Source organism: Trachinotus anak, unplaced genomic scaffold, assembly GCF_046630095.1.
Source record: "Trachinotus anak isolate AG129_WGS33_773 ecotype Australia unplaced genomic scaffold, CSIRO_AGI_Tana_v1 ptg000009l, whole genome shotgun sequence".
In the NCBI taxonomy this organism is placed as follows: Eukaryota; Metazoa; Chordata; class Actinopteri; order Carangiformes; family Carangidae; genus Trachinotus; species Trachinotus anak.
This window is the reverse complement of record NW_027273860.1, coordinates 10168004-10192210: the sequence shown is the minus strand read 5'-3', so window position 1 is coordinate 10192210 and position 24207 is coordinate 10168004. Positions and strand designations below refer to the sequence as shown.

At 39.6% G+C, this 24207-nt stretch overlaps 4 protein-coding genes across 6 annotated transcripts; 2 read left to right on the top strand and 2 right to left on the bottom strand.

Annotated features, from left to right (window-relative positions):
* Positions 1 to 417: 417 nt before the first annotated feature.
* flt3 (fms related receptor tyrosine kinase 3) lies at positions 418 to 9650 on the top strand. Its single transcript, XM_071485214.1, has 24 exons — positions 418 to 565; positions 861 to 943; positions 1460 to 1611; positions 1693 to 1814; positions 1948 to 2059; positions 2207 to 2346; positions 2495 to 2673; positions 2861 to 2999; positions 3125 to 3302; positions 3510 to 3610; positions 3745 to 3853; positions 3951 to 4150; positions 4256 to 4368; positions 4460 to 4592; positions 5077 to 5181; positions 5270 to 5380; positions 5485 to 5641; positions 5835 to 5947; positions 6108 to 6223; positions 7052 to 7174; positions 7282 to 7393; positions 7492 to 7591; positions 8547 to 8652; positions 8801 to 9650. The coding sequence occupies exons 1-24, from the start codon at positions 538 to 540 to the stop codon at positions 9011 to 9013; spliced, it is 3045 nt and encodes a 1014-aa protein (XP_071341315.1). The 5' UTR covers positions 418 to 537; the 3' UTR covers positions 9014 to 9650.
* Positions 9651 to 10087: 437 nt separating this feature from the next.
* On the top strand, positions 10088 to 11031 carry urad (ureidoimidazoline (2-oxo-4-hydroxy-4-carboxy-5-) decarboxylase). The gene is made up of 2 exons (XM_071485220.1): positions 10088 to 10312; positions 10536 to 11031. Exons 1-2 carry the CDS (start codon positions 10138 to 10140, stop codon positions 10883 to 10885), a joined length of 525 nt encoding a protein of 174 aa, XP_071341321.1. The 5' UTR covers positions 10088 to 10137; the 3' UTR covers positions 10886 to 11031.
* On the bottom strand, positions 10950 to 19780 carry pdx1 (pancreatic and duodenal homeobox 1). Of its 3 annotated transcripts, XM_071485219.1 has the most exons (4): positions 19002 to 19780; positions 17764 to 17896; positions 14769 to 15090; positions 10950 to 12359 (listed from the first exon to the last, which is right to left on the bottom strand). In XM_071485219.1, the coding sequence occupies exons 2-4, from the start codon at positions 17788 to 17790 to the stop codon at positions 11968 to 11970; spliced, it is 741 nt and encodes a 246-aa protein (XP_071341320.1). In that variant the 5' UTR covers positions 17791 to 17896; positions 19002 to 19780; the 3' UTR covers positions 10950 to 11967. The 3 variants fall into 3 exon arrangements, with proteins under 3 accessions (XP_071341320.1, XP_071341319.1, XP_071341318.1); XM_071485218.1 differs by having other exon boundaries at positions 17764 to 19780; XM_071485217.1 differs by lacking the exons at positions 17764 to 17896; positions 19002 to 19780 and having other exon boundaries at positions 14769 to 17345.
* Positions 19781 to 19926: 146 nt separating this feature from the next.
* LOC139625345 (protein POLR1D) lies at positions 19927 to 23397 on the bottom strand. The gene is made up of 4 exons (XM_071485222.1): positions 23341 to 23397; positions 23205 to 23258; positions 22665 to 22739; positions 19927 to 20648 (listed from the first exon to the last, which is right to left on the bottom strand). Exons 2-4 carry the CDS (start codon positions 23228 to 23230, stop codon positions 20327 to 20329), a joined length of 423 nt encoding a protein of 140 aa, XP_071341323.1. The 5' UTR covers positions 23231 to 23258; positions 23341 to 23397; the 3' UTR covers positions 19927 to 20326.
* Between the last annotated feature and the right edge of the window lie 810 nt (positions 23398 to 24207).

The following is a 24207-nucleotide window of genomic DNA, read 5'->3' as shown; positions in this document are numbered from 1 at the left end:
AGGGCAAGTCAGTGTACATCACTGTATTTACTGTATAATATTTTATCTCCCATGTTATACTATTCCCTTGTTACATTATAAATAGTCCTGGTAGCACATTTACAATTATTTTTCGTTCTTTTGACAAGTTTTACACATTGCATTGTCCACTGAAATTTTCAGCAAATCTCTTAATGAAAGATTTTTATGTGAATTAAAATATGAATTAATATATATATATATAGACTTTTCTTTTAATGTTCTCCAAATCTTCTCCGAAGAATGACTTTAAATTTTGCACTATAGCAGTCGAGGTATACGCTGAACAACACCGGTCCTTTTTTTTTTTTTATCACTGCACTGCACTGCTGCTGCATCTGCAGGGATACATATGCAACTAAAATTAAACGCATCTTGACAGCTGTAAACTGCAGCCAGGCGTGTCTGATAACGTCACCATTTCCTCCGTTTAAAAGCTGCTTGATCTCAGCTTGCACATCAAAGTTTCGCAGGCTGACCCGTCTATGAGTATGTGACGGTGGCAATAAGAGAGCATCAATGCGGAGTCAAAGACATATGACTGCAGGTGAGTTGCGCCTCAGTTCTGAGGTCATGATGTCCCGTTAGAGTTAACAGCTATCTTCAACCTAAACACTGAAACACTGTAATAAAGAAGATTAGACTTAATCAGGTTTTAACAATCATTCAAGTCTAGAGGGCCTATAAAAATACAGTATCTCTACTGCATAGTATAAGAGTAGTGTTTGTGGCTCTAAAAGCTTGTTTTATATTTGCATTTTCATGTAATTATATTTTTTAAAATATTTTTCTGAGGGAGCACATACAAACATCTGAAATAAAGTCAATTTTCTGTCTTGCAGGTGTTCTCCTGCTGGGTGCTGTCGGGGTTCTCTGCTCTGATGTCCTGTCAGCACACAGTCAGCCGTGTGTACCCACTCATGAGGTAACGTCCACGATGTTTTAACAGCTCAAATTAATTATTCATGTATGTACTAGTTGTGTTATTGTTTATTTCTAAAACATTATTGTTATTTTATTTATTTATTTATTTATTTTTAAAGTTCCTGTGGATGCACATGCAATGCGAACTAAAATGTGCATGTATTGGTATACTTAAAACACTATATAGTACAGAAGAGGAAGGGTTGGGTATACAGTACAGTTTGAGGAGGTTTTACAAAATGTAATGATACTTTAATGTAGGTTTTAATAAGTGGCACAAGTGCCACTGTCTTCTCACTAAAGAAATATACTTGGAATATTTTTTAGAGTCTGTATTTCACCTTGCTGCACAAAACCAAAAGTGCAGAGCAGCAAGAGGTTGTAAAAGTTCACATGAATATCACAAAGTTTACTGTTGTTTCATTTGTGTTTGTCAGAACGGAAATGAATAGTGAATAGTTTTAGGCTACTGCACTGCATTCTACTTAAAGTGAGTGATTAAATTTTGTCTCTTTAGGTGGCATGTTTTGTGCCGGCTGATTATCTGAATGCATCTGGTCCTGTCAGCATAGAAGCATGTCTTGGTAAGAAACTCCTCATCTCCCTGGAGGGCTTTGATGGATCCCCCGTTTGTCACTGGATCAGAGGGAAAGACCCAGTAATGACAATGTAAGTGAACGTCGTGTGAATTTAGGTGTGTTTCCTTTTTTTTATGAAATTGTGATGAAACTTTTTCATACATTTTATCAGAGGAAAGAATGACTCGATCCTGCTACCGCTTTCGGAGACGGATTCTGGGGAGTACACGTTGAGCTGTGAAACTAACGATGGGACTAAGTCCTCCATGACTGTGTCTTTACATGTAGTACTGCGTGAGTAACAGCACTTGCATATCTCTGCAATGCTCAGTCAGCATTTAACACAACAAGCACACACCAAACTGTTTGATGCTGAGAAATCCGTGGTAGCAAAACAATGTTAACAATTTCATTAATATTTTCCTAGAACGTCCCACAAAGCCACAGCTGACACTGGAGCGTGTAGATGACCGTCTCAGGTCCCCCTTATTCAAATGCATCTCTGAGGGCTGCCCAAAACCCACAATTAAATGGTCTGGGTAAGATGTTATCCATTACATATCTGTGCACAATTCAGAGTGTGTTTTAACTGATAATATTGTAGTCTACTGACACCAGCTTTCCAAAAAACCATCTCATTATAGCACAGTTTTCTGAATGATAATGTTTCTCCTCCTTTTGAACAGAAACAAAGATGGGTCAGAGGTTGTTGCAAAAAGTGGAAGGGAAGAGAGTAGAATATCAAGTACAGAATATTTCGAGACAGGAGTGATGTGCTGTGCAACTAATGCTGAAGAACAAGAGTGCTCCCAACTGTATGACTATGGTAATTAAACATTAAACATTCAACCACATGCAAAGCTCAAAGGAAAAGAAATTTACAGCCAAAGGACTATCTCTGATTACTCATGCCGTAGCATACAATTAAATAGAATAAATAGAAAAAACTGACTCTCTCCTACTATGTGTTTTAGATCTAGACAGAGATGAGTTTTTGAATGGTGAGGTTTCTAACGTGACTGTGAGCCCTGGTCAGCCCTTACTGCTTCGCGCGCGACGAAGATCTTATAGACCTCCATCACCTATGTGGGAGAAAGCCGGGAAAACACTGAACGACAGCGCATTAAAATGTTCTCCTGGTGTCAAGACGAAGGTAGAAGTAATTTCCTACTGAGACAATTTTTCTTTTTTTAAATTTTCATGTGAACAAATTTGAATTTTTTCCCTTTATGTTTGTCTTTAAACTAACTCACCATATTTCAATACGCCTGAGACACAAACCACAAATTACTGTTTTGACCGCCCCCATTCAAATCATAACCATATATTTTATCTTCCAGATCTGCATTAAAAAGGACTCACATTATGAAAGCATGATGACCTACCTGTTCATCAAGTCAGTTAGTATGGAGGACAGTGGCACATATACCTGCAGGATTCCAGGAAAAAAATCTAAGTCTGTTTACATTAATGTCCAGGGTCAGTAGAGCTCATTTTGTTTCGTTTTTTTGATTTTCTGTATGTGTGTAATTGCAACTGTTATCAATGAATAATTCTCCCTAAAATTTTGGCTCCTTTGTACTGATTTTATTCTGTTTCCTCAGCTGAAGGTTTCCTCTCTGTCCAGTTGGATAAGAACAAGATCGTATCAGTTCAGAATGCATCCCGCTCCTGTTTGCAAGCCAATGTTTCCTACCACCCCATGCTCCAGCACTGTTCCTGGCAGGCTCCTGATAAAACTATGACTAAATGCACCAAGGACAAATGGGTAACAAAACACAGGTGATTCCATGAAGTGATGTTTCTTGAGCTAAGCTCAATGAATTTCTAACAATGTTGCAAAAGGTTGCCAGGATGCAGAAACAGTAGGGTCTTTTCATGAGCAATAGTAGACAGCGACTATCAGCAAATATTACATATGATGTGGTAAGAGGCAAGATTTTTGGACGGTGTCATATAAAGCTTTTGACTATAAAACTATTTTCTCAGGACTGTGAGGCTTTGTGATCCACTCAAATCAGGAGATTACAAGTTATACTTGGAGGCTGGAGGACAAAAAGAAACAAGGACTATATCAGTGTGTGTTTTTGGTAAGAGAGCTTTGTGTGTGTGTGTATGTGGTATTTATTTGATAATATAACCTCTGCACAATTCTATCACTGTTATTTACATTATTTACTTTTACTGACAAGCAAAGCTTACAAATTCACTCATATCGTTTCAGAACAACCAACGCCTATTTTCAGGGTCACTGATGATGCCTTCACCGTTGAGACTGTGGCTCTCGTGCCAGCAAATCATACCTGGATGTTTTGCTCTTCACCCAATGACAGGTATGACTACTGTCAGAGGTGCTCAGGTCAGAGGGCATTGTAGCCCTGATGTGCACAGATTTAGATTTTTTCAAGTCACCACTTTGTTTCATTGCAGTTGTGAAACCGATTCTTCCTGGAAAGAGATCCCAGACACATTTCAAACAGACTCTGATGTCCTCTGTAATAAAACAATCAAGAGCTCACTGACAAGAGAAAAAGTGGAAGGGTACCAATTAAGGTTTTGCCTTACAAACTCTGTAGGGTCCTGGTGTTTCAATTCAGTATACTACCAACCTTTACACCAGGCTTCCACAGGTAGTGAGATCTTTTTCTCATCGCAAAATTGTTCAATGAAATTGCCTTTTTTTAAATGACATTGATGTTATTAGAAACTGAATCTTTATACATCATTGTTTTTAGGTGTTGGAAATACTGATAACAACAGTTTGATGGTGCTGAAAGTAGGCAGTTTGTTCCTGCTTCTGGCTTTGGTAGTAGTCATTGTGGTGCTCATGTACTTTGTCAAAAAGAAGGTATATACACACACACACACAAACAAACAAACAAACACATACAAGCACAGACATGTGAAGACATTACTGAAGTCCCATTTGTCTCCAATAGAAACCCCAATATCAGCCCCAGCTTCAGATGATCCAGATGGTTGGACCCAATGACAATGATTACATCTACATCAACTTCAAGGACTTTGAATATGATCTCAAATGGGAGTTTCCCAGGGAGAACCTGGAACTGGGTATGAATTACACCAGGCATGTGACACGATACAACACTTCAGTGGCGGAAGAACTAGTCAGATCCTTTACTCAAGTAAATATACAGCAATGTAAAAATACTCCATTACAAGTAAAAGACCCAAATTTTTTTAAAGCCATATTTAAGTGAAAGTACAAAAGTATTAAATTTACTAGTTCTATTGTTACAGCTAGGTAGTTTAATTCAGTGTTTTTTTAAATGTAAAATCTAGGACATTAGATGATAAATTAGCACGAAATAGAAAATCCTAAGTAAAGCACAGGTACCTCAAAACTGCACTTTAGTATAGTAACCGAGTAAATGTATTTAGTTGCATTTCACCATTTCCAGACAGTTTTATTTAATTATTCCTCGTCTCATCATGACGTACCAATAAAGTTATACTCTCCTGCAAGGTCAGTGTGGGAAAAATCTCAGTGAGATGATTTTGTCATTTTTATTATTTTATTTTGTGCCATCCGCAGGAAAAGAACTGGGCTCTGGAGCTTTTGGCATGGTGCGCCAAGCCACAGCCTATGGCATCAACAAGCCTGGAGTCTCTCAGCAGGTGGCTGTCAAGATGCTTAAAGGTCAGTGTTTCGTATACTTATTCTATGAGTGAAATGCAAAATGTTATGGAGGTGATTTCAGTGGCTGATGTGGCGTTTGACCCTGCAGAGAAACACCAGACAGTGGAGAAGGAGGCACTGATGTCAGAGCTCAAGATGCTGACTCACATCGGTCACCACAACAACATTGTTAACCTTCTTGGTGCATGCACAAACACAGGTACATTTATCACTTTTTATTACACATATGCAACACAGATTTTTTTTGATAGCATACAGTACCTGTCATGCCAATGCTAATTATCATTTGGTTTTCTCATATAGGACCCATATACCTGATTTTCCAGTACTGCTGTTATGGAGACCTGTTGAACTACCTAAAGAACAACAGTGAGCGCTACCACAAGTCTGTGACTGACGCTTTCAACAAGGACCGTTTCAGCAGCCTTTACCACAACCTGAAGCCATGCAAAAACCCCAGGTGTGGACACAGAAGCAAATGAACAAATAAGTGGAAAAATGGGGGGATAGTTTAGCAAAGAGGTCAGCACAGGACATGTCAAACATAAAGAATATTTCTATATAAGTAGGTAGAGATATATTTGTAAAAATATTCTGTCAGAAGTCTGGTTTAACATTACAATATCGCTCACATCATGTTTTTGTTTTCACAGTGAGCTACAAGCAACAGTGGACAATTATGTGCCAATGTATTCCACTACCAGCAGGGGGCAGGAGGACATCGCCCTCCTCACCCTCAGCTCCGGTGACATGGACATGTATGAAGGTCAGAAAATACCATCTGAAGACAAGAGAACATGCGTGTTGTCAAAAGATAAACTAAAATATCAACATGAGTTCATCCAGGTTTCAAAAAGGACCTGCAAAGAGCAGATCCCTCTGATCTGTGTTGATCCTAACTCATCTCTTGTCTTCTGCAAACCCAGAGATCTATGAAAGCCAAGATGATCCTGATGACGACCTTCAAGCCCTGACCTTTGATGACCTCCTGAGCTTTGCCTGTCAAGTGGCCAAGGGCATGGAGTTCCTCTCCGCCAAGAATGTAAGAGAAAAACGGGCCACAGGGTGGAAGCTGTCAACCCCACACTCGCTAAAGAAACACAAATGTTCTTTTTCAGTCTCCATATTTTAATGGTATCACTAGAGATTAAATAATTACTCAATAAATAAGTTGATTGACAAAATTAACAACATTTTTGATAACTGATTAATTGATATGGTAATTTTAAGCTAAATACCAATGTATGTTTATTTATGTTTCCAGCTTCTGAATTGTGCGGATTTGCATTTTTTTCCTTGCATTACTTAATATTACATTTATAATCTAGGGATTTTTTTTGTACTGTTAATCAGACAAAACCAACCATTAAAAGACACCAACTTGGGCTTTGAGAAATTTTGATTTGCATTCTTAAGTAGATAGATGTTTTATACTTTAGAGACCAAACAGTCAATGAGAAAAAAATCAGCAGATTAATTGATATTAAAATTATTGTTAGTTGCAGCCCCAGACACCACACTTTGAATAATAAGAAACTGCTCTTTTTTGTTTTCAAAGAAAGATACTTTATTTTACCATCAACCATACACATTGTTAAATTGTAGACATGAAAAACATTTTCAAAAACTTTCCCAACTTATTATCTCTCCAACTGCTGGTCTGTTTTAGCCAGATTTTTATGGACATTAAACATAAATGTAAAACTGTTGTCACATACTGTCAGTGCCTCCCGAACAAGGTTCAAATAGCACATCTATTCCATTAATTTCACATTAGAACAAAGAACACCAAAATGTTCAGGTTCGAATGTCTTTGTGGGTTGTGTGTGGAGAAGTAAATATATTGATGACTGGTCCTGTCTGTCTGCAGTGTATCCACCGAGACCTGGCAGCTCGAAACGTGTTAGTGACAAAGGGCAGGCTGGTGAAAATTGGTGACTTTGGACTTGCCCGAGACATTGACAATGACTGCAACTACGTTGTGAGAGGAAATGTATGTGAGATAACACTGGCACTTGTTCTACATCAATCTTTTGTTGCTTAATCCTGTCTGTCTTGCTTCACACATTATGGGGGTGACATGTCTTTGCTGTACTTCAGGTGCGTTTACCTGTGAAGTGGATGGCACCAGAGAGCATCTTTCAGGGGATGTACACCATGAAGAGTGACGTCTGGGCTTATGGGATTCTGCTCTGGGAGATCTTCTCACTTGGTAGTTTTCACAGACAAGTAATCTCCATTGGCAAGACATTTAAAGTCAGTTCCTCCATAACATTAAGCATTAAATCCCCTTTTACTTATTTGTTTCAGGTGTCACTCCATATCCTGGGATGAAGGTGGATCACACATTCTATTCAATGATTGAGAGAGGATTTAAGATGGAGTGTCCATACTATGCCAACGAGTCTGTGTAGGTGTCTTCAGTAGGCATGCAACAGCGTTTGACGATGAACAAAACAATACACTGTCATGATGGAGTTGATATTTTGATCATTTGAACAATTACTACAACGAAGGCAGACACAAGCCAAAATAAATATGCATGCTGATGCAGGTTTTTACTACCATAGATTGTTCCTGCACTGAACAAGTATTTCGACTTAACTTTAGTATTTCAGTGTTATACTTCCAATTTACTACATTCCAGAGGGAAATGTATTTTTTTACTGCACTATGATTATTTTGTGCCTTTAATACAAAAAGTTTTTTTGCAGTGCAGTAAGAATATTCCGGCCTGTTTTCAATGCAAATCAATTTGTTAAAATGATGTTTCAGTTCTTATAAGTGTAATGCTATGATGCCGCTTTCTTCAAGATAAAGTCACTGGTTAAACTAACTTCACAAATAGATTTTATCACTTGCTTTAAGAAAATAGGGTTTTTACTACAGGACCCAGTTGTGGACAGAATTGTCCGTATAATACATCTCTGACATTTTCACTGTCAGAGATTTAACTGCCCAACTATATATCAACTAACTAGTTCCACATTTAAAAGATTGCACCAGTAAAATTTAACTAACACATTAATGCATCAGTTACCATTATCCGATAATATAATGTATGTAACATGTATATAACATTATAATCTATGTAATATAACACCATGAAATGGGACATTTTTCAATTCTTCTACTTTTGATTTTTTAATCAGACTTGTATTTTTACATCATTGTATTGGTATTTTTACTTAAGTAAAAAAATCGGAGTACTTCCACCACTGTCTTCTAGTAGTCCAGCTACCCTTGACTTGGATAAGATGGATAACTGGATAAATTGATAACCAATCGTCATAGACTTTATGTTTTTCAAGTTACCAGAGCCACTGTGTGTCTAAATCTCCTTTCTGCTTGTATTTCTTTTGCAGTTATGGGATGATGTGTAAGTGTTGGGCCCTGGATGCCTGCAACCGCCCTTCTTTCTCCAAACTGGTGTCCTTTATGTCTGACCAGCTGACAGACAGAGAGGAGAAGGTAGGCCTGTAGAGCAAGGTCAACACATTTTGTGTAGAATCTGCTCAAACAGTTATTTAGAGATTGATCTATTTGAGGCACAGTTTTAGCCTTTTCCTTTACCATTTAATTTCCTTCCTTTTCATAACCAACCTCCTGCCTCTTTCAGCTGTACCACAACATGCTCGACCAGACCTCCGACTACCAGAATGCACCAGCCATTCTGGATATTTCTGCTTTGGCAAAACAAGATGATAACATGACACAGTCAGCCAACGACTACTGTCAAACCCATGCAACTGAAGGAAGCACAGCGGAAACGTCTGACTCAGACACTGTGGCAGCTGAGGAGAAACCTATGAAACCATCTGATAGCGAGTGATCCCCTTTCACTTAATGCATCTTGATGTTCACACCATTTTATCTGTATTTATAAAGAGTTTATACAGTATTCCTCTCATAATAAGAATAATCTCAACAGTCTTAGTAGAGCGCACTTGAAATATTGTGAGCATTTTTAGAATTATAGGTGAGTTTGAATAAGAAAAATATAACATATACTTTATATAATATTCTAAGTAACAGAACATATATTTTTATTGTGCATAGAACAAGGATTTAAGAAAATTACTTTGATGATATGAGTGTAAATACAGTGTTTTTGTATTTTTATCATTTTTTTTATTGTGCAGCAAAAAATGAAAAACAGGTTTCATAAAAGGATCTGAAATATTCTCAGCACTAGTCAGGTAAGCTAGGAGTTGTAACTTTCATTGACATTATGATTTTATACTGGAGCAACTGATCAACCTTTGGTTTTAAGTTGTATTATATATTTCGTATTACTGTATGGCAACAACACTCAGCCTTAAAACATTCTTGTATATTGTGGATTTTGTGATATTAATGTATCGGCAGCTATTTGTACACGTTTATATTTTTTAAACCCAGCTTTCTATAGTTTTGTATTGAATCAGTTTCAGCATTATATCTGCAATAAAAAGTACTTTACAAATTAAAAACTGGTCAAAACTGGAAAACGTGATTGCAGTGTAGATCAGTAGTGAGCTGATGATTAGACTTTTTGACTTGTGACCCCTTGAAGTGAGGCCACCTGTATGTGTGACCCCCCATTATGTGTGAACTGTAAACAACTCAACCAAAGAGTGATTTTCCCTTCTCAGATTGTTGAGTAATGTTTACGGGCTTTCAGAGAAATAACTACGGGGTATTTCATAATAATAGAGCAAAGATTACAGAAATAGCAACCTGATTTTTCCCCCTATCCACTCAACCATCTTGTGATCATAGTTTTGCAATTTCCTTTAAACTCTCTAAATAAATTCCCCTTCTCATACATCAGATGATTGGCAGTTGATCTGAAAAATAAATTATTAACCACAGCCGGGCTTCACTGGGCCTGTTCTGTGTGTCCACCAGTACATTAACCCTAGTATTGTCCGAAGGTCATTTAACACAGTCACTAAGCGGTGTCTCCACATAGAGATGGACATCAGCACGGTAAATTCTCTTCCCTATGAGGATTTTGTGAATATTTTTGGCAACGTGGTGGAGAAATGTCCCATCATAACAGCTGCTGTGTGGTCGAGCCGTCCCTTTGTGAGCTTGTCTGCTCTGGAGGCTGCTATTAGTGAATTCATCGATTCTCTGCCGGAATCAGGTGAGACGCAGACCAACGTTTTCATTCACTTTTTGTTTTTTTTTATTTTTGTGTTTCAGCTCCTTTGGTCTAAACCTTTCAGCTCTCACGAAGCTTTAGTTTGACGGTTCTTCCATATAAATGGTTTTTACTCAGTGCGAGTAAACAAAGTGTCAGTAGACTATAATCAACAAACTGAGCGGTCATCAGTCGTGTGTGTGTGTGTGTGTGTGTGTGTGTCCAGGTAAAGAGGGGGTCCTCAGGTGTCACCCGGACCTCGCGGGCAGGGACCTCCGGAGGGGCACGTTGACCCGGGAGTCGCGCGAGGAGCAGGCGCGAGCCGGGCTGCACGCGCTGGAGCCCGCGGAGGCCTCGCGCATGGCCCGGCTGAACGAGGAGTACAAACAGCGGTTCGGGTTCCCGTTCGTCGTCTGCGCCCGGATGAACGACAGCACGAGCATTTTACGGCAGCTCGCGGAGGGCTGCCGGAGCGAGCTCGCGGCGGAGAGGGCGCGCGGCATCGCGGAGGTGAAGAAGATATGCCGCGTGCGCCTCCGAGGTCTCGTGCTCGATGACGTTTCCAACAAGTTGTGATTTTTTAAATTATTATTATTATTCTAATTTAAATTTGGATTAAATATAAAGACTGTCACTTCCATTGTGATATTTGTTTTTTATTCCAAATCAATCATGTGCGCAATTCATCCATCGTCAATAAAATATGTGGATCATTGATTATAGTTTTGCAATTTACATGATGTGGGTTTATTTATACACACTGATAATATTCCAAATACATATTCCTGACAGTCATTTGCATATTTACATGGTTGTTTCATTCTGTCCACTGTTAGCAGCCTATATGAACCGTACAGGCTTTTAAAAAAAAAAAAAAATAGCCTTAATCCTCTCAAATGGTGCTGCCTTGAAATATGGGTCATAGCATATTTATGTTGGGCTTCCGTCTTTCCTGGAAAAAATAAGTTTCCTGTAATATGACTTTAGGTCGTAATCTGAAGGACGGGCGCCTCCTGCGGGTCTATGCGGGCTCTCTGGAACCAGAGGCGGAGAGAGAGCGACCCTGCAGCGGGGAAATTGATTATAGTTTTGCAATTTACATGATGCGGGTTTATATACACATTGATAATATTCCGAATACATATTCCTGACAGTCATTTGCATATTCACATTCATAGGCATGAGGGTGAACTACAGGCCAACTCAAGTTTCTGAGGTTAGAAGGCAGTGCAACAGTTTGTACAACTGAATCCATGTTGTTGGCTCTAACGGGGGCTGTGGGGGGGTCCCCTCTGTGATTTGGTTGTCTCAGCATGCCACCTGGTGCCCAAGAACCTCAAAGCATGCAGCGGGAAGGATGGGTCCCTTCAGAAATGACACTGTGATATCCAAAAAAGGGGGCTTAAAGCGGTAGTCCTTAAATAATGCTATCTGTCACCCTAACTTTAGGAGAGGTTGTTTCATTCTGTCCACTGTTGGCAGCCTATATGAACACAGGCTTTCTAAAAAAAAAATTAGCCTAAATCCTCTCAAATGGTGCTGCCTTGAAATATGGGTGAAAGCATATTTCTGCTGGGCTTCCGTCTTTCCTGGAAAAAATAAGTTTCCTGTAATATGACTTTAGGTCGTAATCTGAAGGACGGGCGCCTCCTGCGGGTCTATGCGGGCTCTCTGGACCCAGAGGGCGGGAGAGAGTGACCCTGCAGCGGGGAGACAGGCGGCGTGGTGGCGGCGTGAGCTCCGTTCGTGGAGGAGACCCCTCCCGCCGCGGCCTCCCCCTGGTCCCCGGAGGTGATGGAGGAGTCCTGGTCCGGGTCGGGCCCCCTCGCCCTCCTGCGGTCCTCCTCCTTCTTCCACTTCATGCGCCGGTTCTGGAACCAGATCTTGATGTGTCTCTCCGTGAGGCTCAGGGTCAGCGCCAGCTCCACGCGGCGCGGCCTCGAGATGTAGCGGTTGAACAGGAACTCCTTCTCGAGCTCGAGCAGCTGCGCGCGCGTGTAGGCGGTCCTCGTGCGCTTGTTCTCCTCCGCCTCCGCCATCACGAAGGGCCCTGGAGACAGAGAGGTTCAGTACCAGAGCCTTTGCATAGAGGGCTTATTGTCAGGTTTGTTTTAAGCTCATTTTGTTTGTTTGTTTGTTTGTTTGTTTGTTTGTTTGTTCATCATCACGTAAGGCCCTGGAGACAAACGGAGATTTAGTACCAGCACTTTTGCAAATGAGATGCATATAAGGTGTTAAAAGGCTTATTATTAGTTTTGTTTTAAATTCATTAAGCTCAGTTTGTTTGTTTGTTTGTTTGTTTGTTTGTTTTGAAGTGCAAGGGGTTTTGACCACTCCAGCAGGCTCCTGCAGAAACCACACTGAATATTTGTCTTATGATAGCCAGTAAAATAAACTTTGCAATGTTAGGAGGAATTTCTTCACTTGAGATTTACCCAAAATATAGGCTACTTCCTTAGTTCGGGTTGAAGCATCAGGTGATGAGGACACTCTGAAGCTGTAATATGTCCGTATAGGAAATTTTGTTGTTTTTAAAACATAAGATTCACTTTTAATGCAGATTTTGGAGCTAAAGATTATAGAGTAAATTATTTTGGAGATTAAGATTAGGATTTTGGTTCAGGTCAGCTAGGCTATAGGTTGGTATGTCATTTTTCTGTGGACTAAAAAGTAGGATTTTCCGAGCTACCTGCATATGGTGACCCACATCTAAAATTCATCCCATTGATCAAGTATTAGAAATAAAAGCGACGGCATGATAGAGGTAGTTTTTTATTTATTTATTTATTTATTTAATGGCTGAATTCTGGAGAATGTTTATAGACGACAAAGTTAGTGAGAGTGAGACAAGTGATTTTATATTTAAATCCAAACTAATCTAAACTGTCGCCTACACTTTATTTTGTCGGGACTTCCTGATTCCCTCCTTCGGGAACCCTGGGAGTCCCCGACACGGTTTGGTAAATTAACTCGGTTGAGGAATGACTTGTATTTTACAGATGGCCTCAAAATCTTACTTTAACACGTATTACATAAAAAAAAATCTATTTAGTCTAAATTTAGATTTTGCAGATTAGTCATGCATCAATTGGTGTTTTTAATGTTTGTTTTGATGTTTCGCCTAAAATCAGTAACCACTCAAATATTTTTTATTTAATTCACATATTCAGACAGATCAGGAGAGGCTAGTATAGCTCAGTGTTAAACCGATGTGACAGTGAAAAAATATCTTTTTGTGTTGATTCAAAGTGAAAGTAAAATTATGCAAGGTAACTATTAAATTGTAATGATTTTTATTCAAGCAAAAATCGTGTTTAGCCATTGACGGTTCGGCTTGAATGCCTGTTTGTCATGGTGCTAAGAACGGTGTTTGCACATGATGACCTTTTACTGCTTTGGATAGGCAGGCTATATAGTAGATCGGTTTCAGAAACTTTTTGCATTTTAATATATAATATAATATAATATAATATCATCTAACTTTTTCAAAAAAGTTGTTAAAATTGCTTGAAATAATCTGGTAAAGAAATACACAAATCAATCGGCACGGTTATCACTGAAGTTTAACACAAAAGCTGTGCGCAACAGTGAACCAAACCTATAGAGTGCAGTGTCGTGACCTACAGCAATTTTAAAGAGTATGGATCAATACTAAAATGTCCTGTATATCAAATCACTGACGCAGAAGAAATGTTTGTTCAATTTGATCTTGATAGGAGAAACCTCTGAGAACTATATAGGTGCATTTTTAACAGAGGAAGCCTTTAGCACCTACATTTCTCTTACGCAAACCTCCCCCCCCCCATTAGAAAAATAGCCTATTTTCCGTTTGTTATAATCAAAGCCATTAAAATCAGACTGTTGTCACAAAGTAAAATGTTCAGTCATTTAGATTTAAGCTGCAAACTTTTTGTACAATTCACTGTTAACATAAAAGTCCACAGGTATTTTCTTCTTTTTGTGTCCCCAGGCCTAAATCAATCAACAGCGACTGTGGTAGAGTTGGTTGTTTTAATAGCTTATTACACTCTACAGTATCCAGCCATTGATGTCTTAAGATATGGCGATTTGTGAACATGTTCTGAATAGACAAAACCCACATTTTTTGTGACGATAAGGTCTGATAAAAGCAAGCGCTGACCTTCCGGGCCTTTTACAAATTGACTGACAAGGTAAACTGAAACACCCAGGATCATATTGTTGGGAGCATGATGTCATTACAGGCCTTAGAAAGACAGTCCAAACTCACTTGTTAGTGCTATGACTACAGAGTAATGCTGTAAACAAAACTATCCATGTCTTTTAAATTGAAGCCTTTTTCAATAAGCAGTTACAATGTTATCAAAGAGAAGCAAATCCTGTAATCACACTCAGCTTGTCTCCATTCAGTGGTTCTCTTCACTGTGATTTGAAACAAATGTCATTTACTGATAGACTCTGTGTCGGCTTGAGGGTTTACCTGCCCATTGTCCCTTCCAGGTGTGTGAGTGGGATTTTGTGGTTTTCATCCAGGGGAAAGGGAGGTGATATCTGCTCTGTTCCCCCGAGTCTCCATAACCTGCGGCGGGCTGGAGAGCCTGCTGCTGGAGCCCCTGTGGGTGGTGCAGCTGTGGGACACCTGGATCCTCTCTCAAGCTGGGTAGACTGTAAGAGGGGGCAATGTCGGGAAGACTGGCCTGCTCCAGGGCTCCCATGGACGGCGGTGTGTAGACGGAGTGGACCTGCCTGTTCATGTATAGGCAAGGCGGCGGGCTGTGGCTGTAGTCCTCACCCTGTGATCTCTGATAGGCACAGGAATCTTTGAAAACCTGAGAGGGGTAGTAATGATCTTCCCGATTCATGGCTGCCGTGGACCCGAGGCTGTGGGGCCGTTTGCGCGCACATGTACCGTACCTGCGCCCTGCCTCGGCGTGGACCTTCTGCTCTACCTGCCTCTGGGCGCAACTGCGAGGCCCTTACGGCTCCACACAGGTGTGTCACTCTGTCACCATGTGACTCCGCAGCGCACAAGCCATTGGTTTCACTGTTTGCTCAGAACGGCAGACCTATAGCCCCTCAGTTTCCAGGATATTGTGCGGCTTGTGAGATTGTTTTCAGTAAATTGAAAAGAACAGCGCGTAAATCAATGTCCCTCTGCAAATACCACAACGTTTAGGTACCTGCCATTCACCTGTGTTTGCGCACAGGAGCAACAGAATCTGTGGGACCCTGTCTTCACACAAACAAATGGGTTAAAGAGGTCCCTCTTAGTCTAGAGCGCACGACAGAAACATGTTTTTCGTGCAGGATATGTAGGATTGTCCTCAAACAATGAAGCCATCGACAATTTATATGGATAGAGCTCTTGTCTGCACACTGCGGCTGATAAATCGATACGGATGGGCGCAAACATTGGTTGACCTGCGAGATAAGAGACCTGTGGAGAGACAGTTGTCTTGGAAACTCGGATGAAAAGCTCAAACACCACAGCCCATCTCCACAACGTCGTCCCTCTTCTGTCTACACCTTTCTGACTTTTAAAATGTACCCATTACACTTCTGTAAATGCATCATTTAACACCATTTAGCCTGCGTGGCCCCACGGTCCCTGCGCCGTGGGCCCTTGACAATAGCAAACACAGAGCTGCAGCTTTCGCTTCGGCCGCAGCACTCTCGCCATGTTTGCTGGCCATTAGCCTGTAGCTTGTGTGTGCTCGCCCCATTAAACAACAGCTCTCCTGGTAAAACCAATTAGGTTGGAGTGAGCAACAAAACTTAATTAACCGGCGTGCGCACGGAGCGTGTCCCCACGGCCCGCCAGCTCACCTGCGCCTTTACGCAACGTTTTGAGCCTCTGCTATGATACAGGTGTAATATGGCTATTCTCCAGGTAACTGTACAGGACGACGGGGCTTTTACCTTGATAGTGTGTATCTATAGACTATTTGCACTGAGTTCTTCAAAAGCAATTACGGCACTTTCCATGGTATCTTAATGGGGCACTCAGCGATGCAATAAAGTTCAAGTAAACCAATTCTATACAAATCAACCCCCCTGCACTATGGCTTAATGGTGTTTATATTTGATCATTGTTTCAAAGAGGAAGGAAACAGTTAACCGAAGCTATTCCCCCACTACAGTGAAGAGGGACAACGTGATTTATGAGGCATGAGGGGCGTTAAACGCGTTTTAGACGACTTTACAGACACAGAACTTTTGCGTAATGGCTTAAGCGAGGAGTAATGCACCTTAACTTTGCTATAATAGACCTATGGGTAAACGTGATCACAGAGACTGACAGTTGCCACGCTTATAAAACGCCCTGGATGTGGAGCCATAAAGGAGTGTAACCTTAAACACACGGGCCAGGGCCAAATATGGATAGGCCTTGAGCAAATGTTCATCTGTTTTCCAAAAGTACGGATAACCCCACTATAGCAAGTAGAAATACTGTATTATATATGAGTTTAGTCTTAGGATTATTAAACAACTTATTGCAGGGCTTGAGCACCAGTAGGAGTGTCAGGAAATGTTTTTTTTCTCCTTTGACAAACAAAACCGTTTCTGATAGGCGGTATATACATGTCAAAAAGTTGGACACACGATAAAATGTGCTTACCCAGTGGCGACAGCAGCATGGCTTATGTAAACATTATGGTCAGTGAATAATGGTAATGACATTATAATTGAAATCAAACCTCCTCAACTGCAGGTGAAACAGAATTACGCCAAAACCACGAGTCATGTGAGAGAGGAGGACATGGGGAAAAAATGTAAAAAGTTCTTATGTCCTGAGCTATAACGGCTCGTTGATACTTTACTCACTGCTTGGTGTAACTGATGTCAAACATCATGAAACAAAGCCCTCCGGCTGCCAGCGAAGTGTCTGTTTCGATGTCCTGGCCTGAAATAATGATGAAGGGCTGGGACGTCATCTCCTCCCTGAGGCTCAAAATGTGCAGGGACGTGTTGATTGTTCATTTTCATTTTGAACTATTTTGGTTCCTACTTGTTAACTACACATCAAACTCTTAAGTGTTGCAATACAACTGACATTAAGTTAGCTTATTCTAATAATTTTATTATTTTAGAATTTAATGTTGATGTTGTCATTAACATTGAAACACCCAAACCCACTCACCCACACTATTTTGCACACATCAGATGTTACAGGCATAGTTTTAGTGAATACATTTCATTGTTTGGAAGCTCCTATTCACGATTACACAGGACATGATGGACGTCCCTGGTACTAATGAGAATGCCTGTAGATAAAACACCAATTTAGCCATCAGTAACTTCAGTCATGCCCCAGTGTTTAAGAGTACTGAAGGTGCTGTCATAAGAATCAGCTCCAAATCAAATAGCAGTTACTGTTTGGTCCTCTCATTTACGGATGAATTTGATCATTTATAGGTTTTCGTTTTACATTCAGTGTTATTTTTGTGCTTTCAAACATTCTGGTCCAAAATTACCTTCAAACATAATCGGGCAGTGCACATAAATGACCTGTGGGACTCCTCAGCGATGAGACGTTTCCTCCTCTCTTATAGATGGGCGGGGGAGGCAGAGTTGGCAGGACCTTCAGAGCTCTCTCCCCCTTAGCAACTAAAAAATTTAAGCATAAACATAGTATATCATTAATATTTAAATAGTATTCTATTTATGACAATTGATATTTCTGAAGCAGTATTTCTATGAAGTTAATTTTGTGTCTTTTTACAGCAATCATAAAAAATTGTTATATGTTATATTTCTTCCAATTGCAATCAAAAATCAAGTTTGTTAATAAAACATATGAACTGACAACAAAAGTCTCAGGGCTGCAAATAAATGATCTGTTCCAGTTTTGTTGGATTTGGTCACAGACTTCTGAAATTTGCTTTTGAAGCAGGCCTCTCTTTTTTTTGCACCATAAAAGGTTTTGATTGCAAATCTGTCCTCTTTGGTTGCTCCAAAAGTTTTGCTTGCAAGCTGAACTTGATGTAATGGGCGGGGTCTACACTGATGGTTGAAAGAAGTGTTCCTATTGGTGGATTTGGCTTGAATGGACAGCATGGGTTTGCATGCAGTTCCTGCACAAGCTTTAAAGCCATCTTTGTAATTGTAATGTCCAAAAGTCTGTAGCTCATGTTAGCCTAATGTCCAAATGTTAGCTAATGCTACCCTTGAAATTTCCAAAGGTAGCAGCTAATGCTAGCCTCATAATGTCAAAATTTTAGAAGTAGCTAATGCTAGACTCATAATGTCTGATTAATGTTAGTGGCACTGCATTACTTGGTGCCATGCGAGCCTTGTATTTCAGAAATTAGTAGCTCGTGTTACTGACATGTTTTCATTTTATCTTACCGTTAAATTTATGAAGCCCAAAGTCAGCAGCTAATGTTGCTGGCACTGTGTAATGTAAAATTTTGTCCAAGAGGTAGTAGCTAAGGCGAGGCTTGTAATATTCAGAGTTTAGGAGGAGCTGAAGTTATCTTTGCAATCGTAATGTCCAGAAGTTAGCAGCAAATGTCACTTGCACTTCTATACACAACTGTGAGAGCACAAATCTCATGGTTTTGAACCTAATCTGTAGCATATGAAACACTCAGTATGACAAGTTTGTTATTTTTTGGTACAGTTACCATCACTTTTTTTTTTTTTTTTTTTTAAAATAAATGCATTTCTGCTATATTGGTTTAATCTGAGCATCTTGATCCTCCATACTCACCATGGTCTCCAGAATTTAATGAAGGGGAGGCAGTCAAACACTTCCTTCTCGACTGTGGTGGTTAATAAGTTTAATATACCGTGTTGATAAGTATTTGTCTGATTTGAAGTGATCATACAGTTTGTTCAGAAAATTACAATTTACAGCTTGTTTGTACTGTTTATGTTTACTGATAAAAGTAACAAATTGTTAATTAAATTAGACAGATTTAATTTAGATTTAATTAGAAATTAGGCTAAGCAGTTGTTCTTTTTCAGCTGAGGTGGAGGTGAGAACTGGTCATGTAATGCCTAATGCAACTAACTTTAGTTGTAACTTGACTATAACCTTGGAAATTAGATGTTTAATGGTCAAACCTGCCACCTAATGTAACTTTGATTTTTCTTTTCATTTCATCTTAAGCAATGTAACTGTTACTGTTTCATTTTCATTGTATGTACGGCCATATCTGAGTAATATGTTGGCCAAAACTAGCAGCTAATGTTACTGTCAGTGTTGCATTTTCCCTCAACATTAGATCCATGTAGGCCAGATAGATATTGAGTACTGATGTAACTCTGACTTTTTTTTCAATTTCATCTTGATATTACATGGTTGATCACCAAATTCACCGCTAATGTTGATGATATTTTTTGTTTTATCTTAACATAGCCTGCCTCAAATAAAGGCCAGTTACCCTCTGCATTTGAGGTAAATAAAGCTCCTGCTCCATTTTTGAGGAAATACAGAAAAACTGTGTGAGACAAAATAAGAAAGATATTCTGTTGCTTCTAACTTTTTCTCCGAGTGTTCATTTTAAAAGTAAATATTGCCAAAAAAACTGTCTGTGTCTTTAACTTAAGTGATTTTGTCAGACGATGTTGTGGATATAAAACCAAGATTTTAGCAGTTCAGAGCCGCAGCTTGGAAATGGCTGAACAAAAAAAAAAATGGAGAACAACTTTATTGGGGATTCGGCTGTAATAAAATACTGTGTATGTCAGCACAGAGAGTAGATAAAGTGCTGAAACTGACACTAGGCAGAACGTAAATATGATGAACAGTTTCCATCTTCGTCATCAATTTCACACATTCACTATATTTGGTCCAGACATATACTGGGTTTTGACCTAGTCTTGTTTGGTGCAGCAACTGGATGTGTGAGCAATTAAAAAAAAAAAAAAATTAATTATTAAAAAGTTAACTCAGTTTGTTTTTTCTGGCTTCTTCTAGCATGCCAGGTGAACAGGATTCCAGCAGCTCTGTCAAAGAACAGAAGAGTGACCACCTCTGTGTTCCCTGGAAAGGGAATGACCTGAATGAACAGAAGTCCTTCATTCATGCGGTCACTGTCTTTTCTGTCCATCTTCCCCACGTCTCCTGTCTCTGTGTCTGTGACTCCTCTCTTTGTCTCTGTCCTCTTTCTTGTCTGTATTACTCCGGCTGTCCCTGTGATGATGATTTTTTTGGTCTGTGTGACCTCCATTGCTCTTATGGTCCCTGGGAGGTGACCTGCTGTGGTCGCGGCTTCTGTCCGGGGTCTCGCTGCTTTGACGCCGCGGGTGTCTGGCGTGTCCTCTGGGCTCACTGGGGCGCCGCTGAAGGCCGGTGGACCGTAGGGTGTTGAGGAGGAAGCGTTTGTTGGTGCTCCGCAGGGGACACTTCAACCTAACAAAAGAAGTGAACAAAGCTTTTAACTCTGATGTCTGACAGTGTGACACACCATGTTGTTGGACTTATCTCAATGAAAAGAGAAACCAAAGGATGTGATCACTAGCATCTAGAGGGCAGCAGCACACCTGTGTTTTCATAAATAAGTCATTGAGGACATTTAGGCTGTGGCCCCTGCATTTTGTCCAAAGAATCTGGGGATTACAGCAACCTAGACTTAGTTACACTATGGGTATTTTACAGGTTGATTCCAGTACTTAAACATAATTGGACTACTTTCAGGCCAACAAATAAACAAACGATTCAGTATGTCAGTTCAACTCAGTATTCCCTGATGGTGGAACAAAAGAGGCATCCCTCTATATCTTCAAGAATCTCATGAAGACCCATCTCCTCCTCTAACGTGCCTATATAGCGCTTACAAGGCACTCTCAGTGCATTTCTTCACTGATCTCCTTGCACTTATTGAATAGATGTCGTATTTATTCCTTACATCAAGGCCTCCTACTGCACATAAGTTTTAGTTTTGTCCCTCACTTGTAAGTCACTTTGGGTAAAAGTGAATGTAATGTCATTTCTCCAAAAATTCTTATTTTTAATTTAAAGCTTTTAGACGTGTTTAAATTCACATTAGAAAATACAATACACACAAACCAAATTAAAAGTTACATGAAACATTAAAAAAAACAAAAGCAGACTTGGGTGCCCAAGTTGGGGGATTTAGATTCATAAATTCAGCATTTAAAAAAATCCTGCCTATGGCCCTGCTCATGCTATATCTGAACTGGGAAAGGTTGGTTTCCAGTACTGTACACTATACCACTGAAATGAACTGCAGCACTAAATGAACTAGAAGATGCTCAGTTCTTTGAGGGACTTTAAAATTCTACTTATTGATATTTGTAACTTTTTTTTTGACTGCTTTGATTAGTGTCTGTGCGTGTGTGATGATAACTTCTTTGCATGAAGAATTATGAATAATCTGATTTTGAAGTTGCACATGTGTAATTTGTCCTCTGGTCTCTTTTGTAAAGGAAATTTTGATGTTAAGGAGACTTCCTGAATAAATAAAGCTTGATAGCAAGCATTTTAATTTTGTTTGATTATTCAAAATTACACAATCATCAGGACAAAATAGTTAACACACTTAAATAAACAATGCCTCTGGCTAGGATTACTGTTAAATTAAAATATCTCAACATTTATCATTATCATTATGAGGACATCTTGGGGGATAGCCAATAATTAAAAACAATGACAATTTGGAAAAACATTAGTAAACTGTAACTGGTAACATTTCACTTATCTAGTACCATATAGGAGGATCAGAAACGTATATTTCAGTATAAGAAACCCATTAATGGAACTGCAAAAGAGCTCAAACATAGTGATGTGATACAGTACTGACACACTGAGAACAGTTCATTATCCAACAATGATGGCATGGACTTTATTTCTAGTTATTAAACTGTAGAAATATACAATAAAACATTAAGATTGTATTTTTTTTAGACAAGAAGTGGAGTGGCTAAATATACTGGTTTTGATCTGAGAGGATTTTAATGGAGAGAAGCTATCCCTTCCACTTTTTGTCAGAGGATATAAATTGTTCATTTAAAAATATTTCAGTTCTCTGGAGAAACTTTTATCACTTTAGTTCTTGTGTTGTTTATTTCACTGTTTGTCATTAATATTGTTGAGTCTTATTGTGAGCATGTACCATTTTTCACTGAAGAAATGTAAATACATTCATGTGGACCCCAAGAGGAGGAGCTGCTGCTTGTTGTCACAGTAGCTCATGGGAATCTACACAAAAAAAACATAGCTGAGAATATAGCATAGAAACAGGGCAAACTGTGCACAGACTAAATCTAAACACAAGTAGGCTGCACACTCAACAAGCAAATATTGCCTCTGTGCAAGTACAGCTAAGATGATAAGTAGCAGTTAAAGGTCCACAAATGACAAATGTGTGCAGGCTGCTACAGATGACATGTCAAACCTAGTGCTCACCATCCTCCAGGGCCCATGGTCTCTGCTCTCACCCGAGCCCTGTCAGTCTCCCTGAGGAGCTCCTCTACCGCACGCCTAAATGGACAAATAAAGAAAAAACATCAGGAAATGGGGAGAAGTTGATGACAAAGATGGCACAAAACCTTAAAGGAGAGCCAATGGGAGAATAATCCAATTAAGTAAGAGTAAACATAGTGATGCACTGAGTAGAGGAGAAAATGAATCATTAGTGAGCGGCAGTGTCCTGGTTTGACCCCAGCTGCTGAATCAGCAGAGCCTCAGCAGAGGAGACACTGATTTAGCCGACCTTTAACCACACAGCGCCGGCAGCTAATGGTATCTATTATAGTGGCAGGGTTTCCTTACAACCACTACACACTCACACTTGTCTTACAACGTAATAAGCAGAACAGCTGCCGACCAAAAATATCCTTCCCTGCTAATGGACGGGTGCTACGGGTTTGGAGGAAAGCTAGCTACAAGTGTGTGCGAACAGCAGCCGGATACGTTAATTAACTAAACAACAAAAATGTTACGTACTTTTCCAGCTCGTTATCCTCTGCCATCGCGTCGCAAGCAATTACACGTAGCAACCTACAGTGTAATATTGCAACACAGTTAATTAATCTAAAATCAATGTTTGCAGGTTAATTAACGTAACCTCCTTTTTGTTTACCTCTCTGAGAGGTCCTTCGGCGGAGGACCCTGGGTTTTTTAGCTGTCCTCTTCGATGCCTGACTGTTTCTGAAAGCACATAAGCAAGTACTTAAGTAAAAACAAATCCAACAACATGGGCTTCAAGTCTCAAAATTAAGAGCCCATTATGCACTATGCATTTATAGTTGGTGATAATAATGTTGGTGGAGGTGGAGCTAAGTTTAACTACTTTATATACAATATTATTTGGGCAGTTTAATCTGTATCATTGCTTCATATTGTACAGTGGTAGGGAATCTACTTTGAAAGCATAACTTTGCAAGCTAACAATTACTTTACACTAGAAAAAAGTGAACTACAGCAAAGCTTCCATGGGGAGAAATCTACTTTGGTTAACTAAAGCAACATTGAAAGTACTGTGCAAAAAAAAGGGCAAATTGACAATATGCAATTAATGAAATTATAGCAAAAAAAAAAAAGTACTACTCATGGAAAAGTGCAATGAATGTCAGCTTTGGTTTTATGTACAATAATGGCTTAAGTATGACCATGTTGATTCTTCCTCAGACTGAGATTCAGGAGGTTTATCCATGATGGTGTTGTTGCTGTGTGACCATTGAGCAACTCCCACCCTTGGCTTTTGCACATGCACTACACAAATGTCAAGTGTGTGGTTTGGACGGCCACACTGGCATAATCATACCTACCTCACCCTCATGATAACTTTCTAGCCATTTAGCCTATTGTACACTTGTTTGTGGCAGTACAACATAACTATTAACCTTGACATAGAATAACCATGACAAAAAACAAAACAAAAAACTAATGTGCAACCTTAAATTTGTGGAGAAAATGCAACATAGCAAGATATGTATCTAAAACAGTA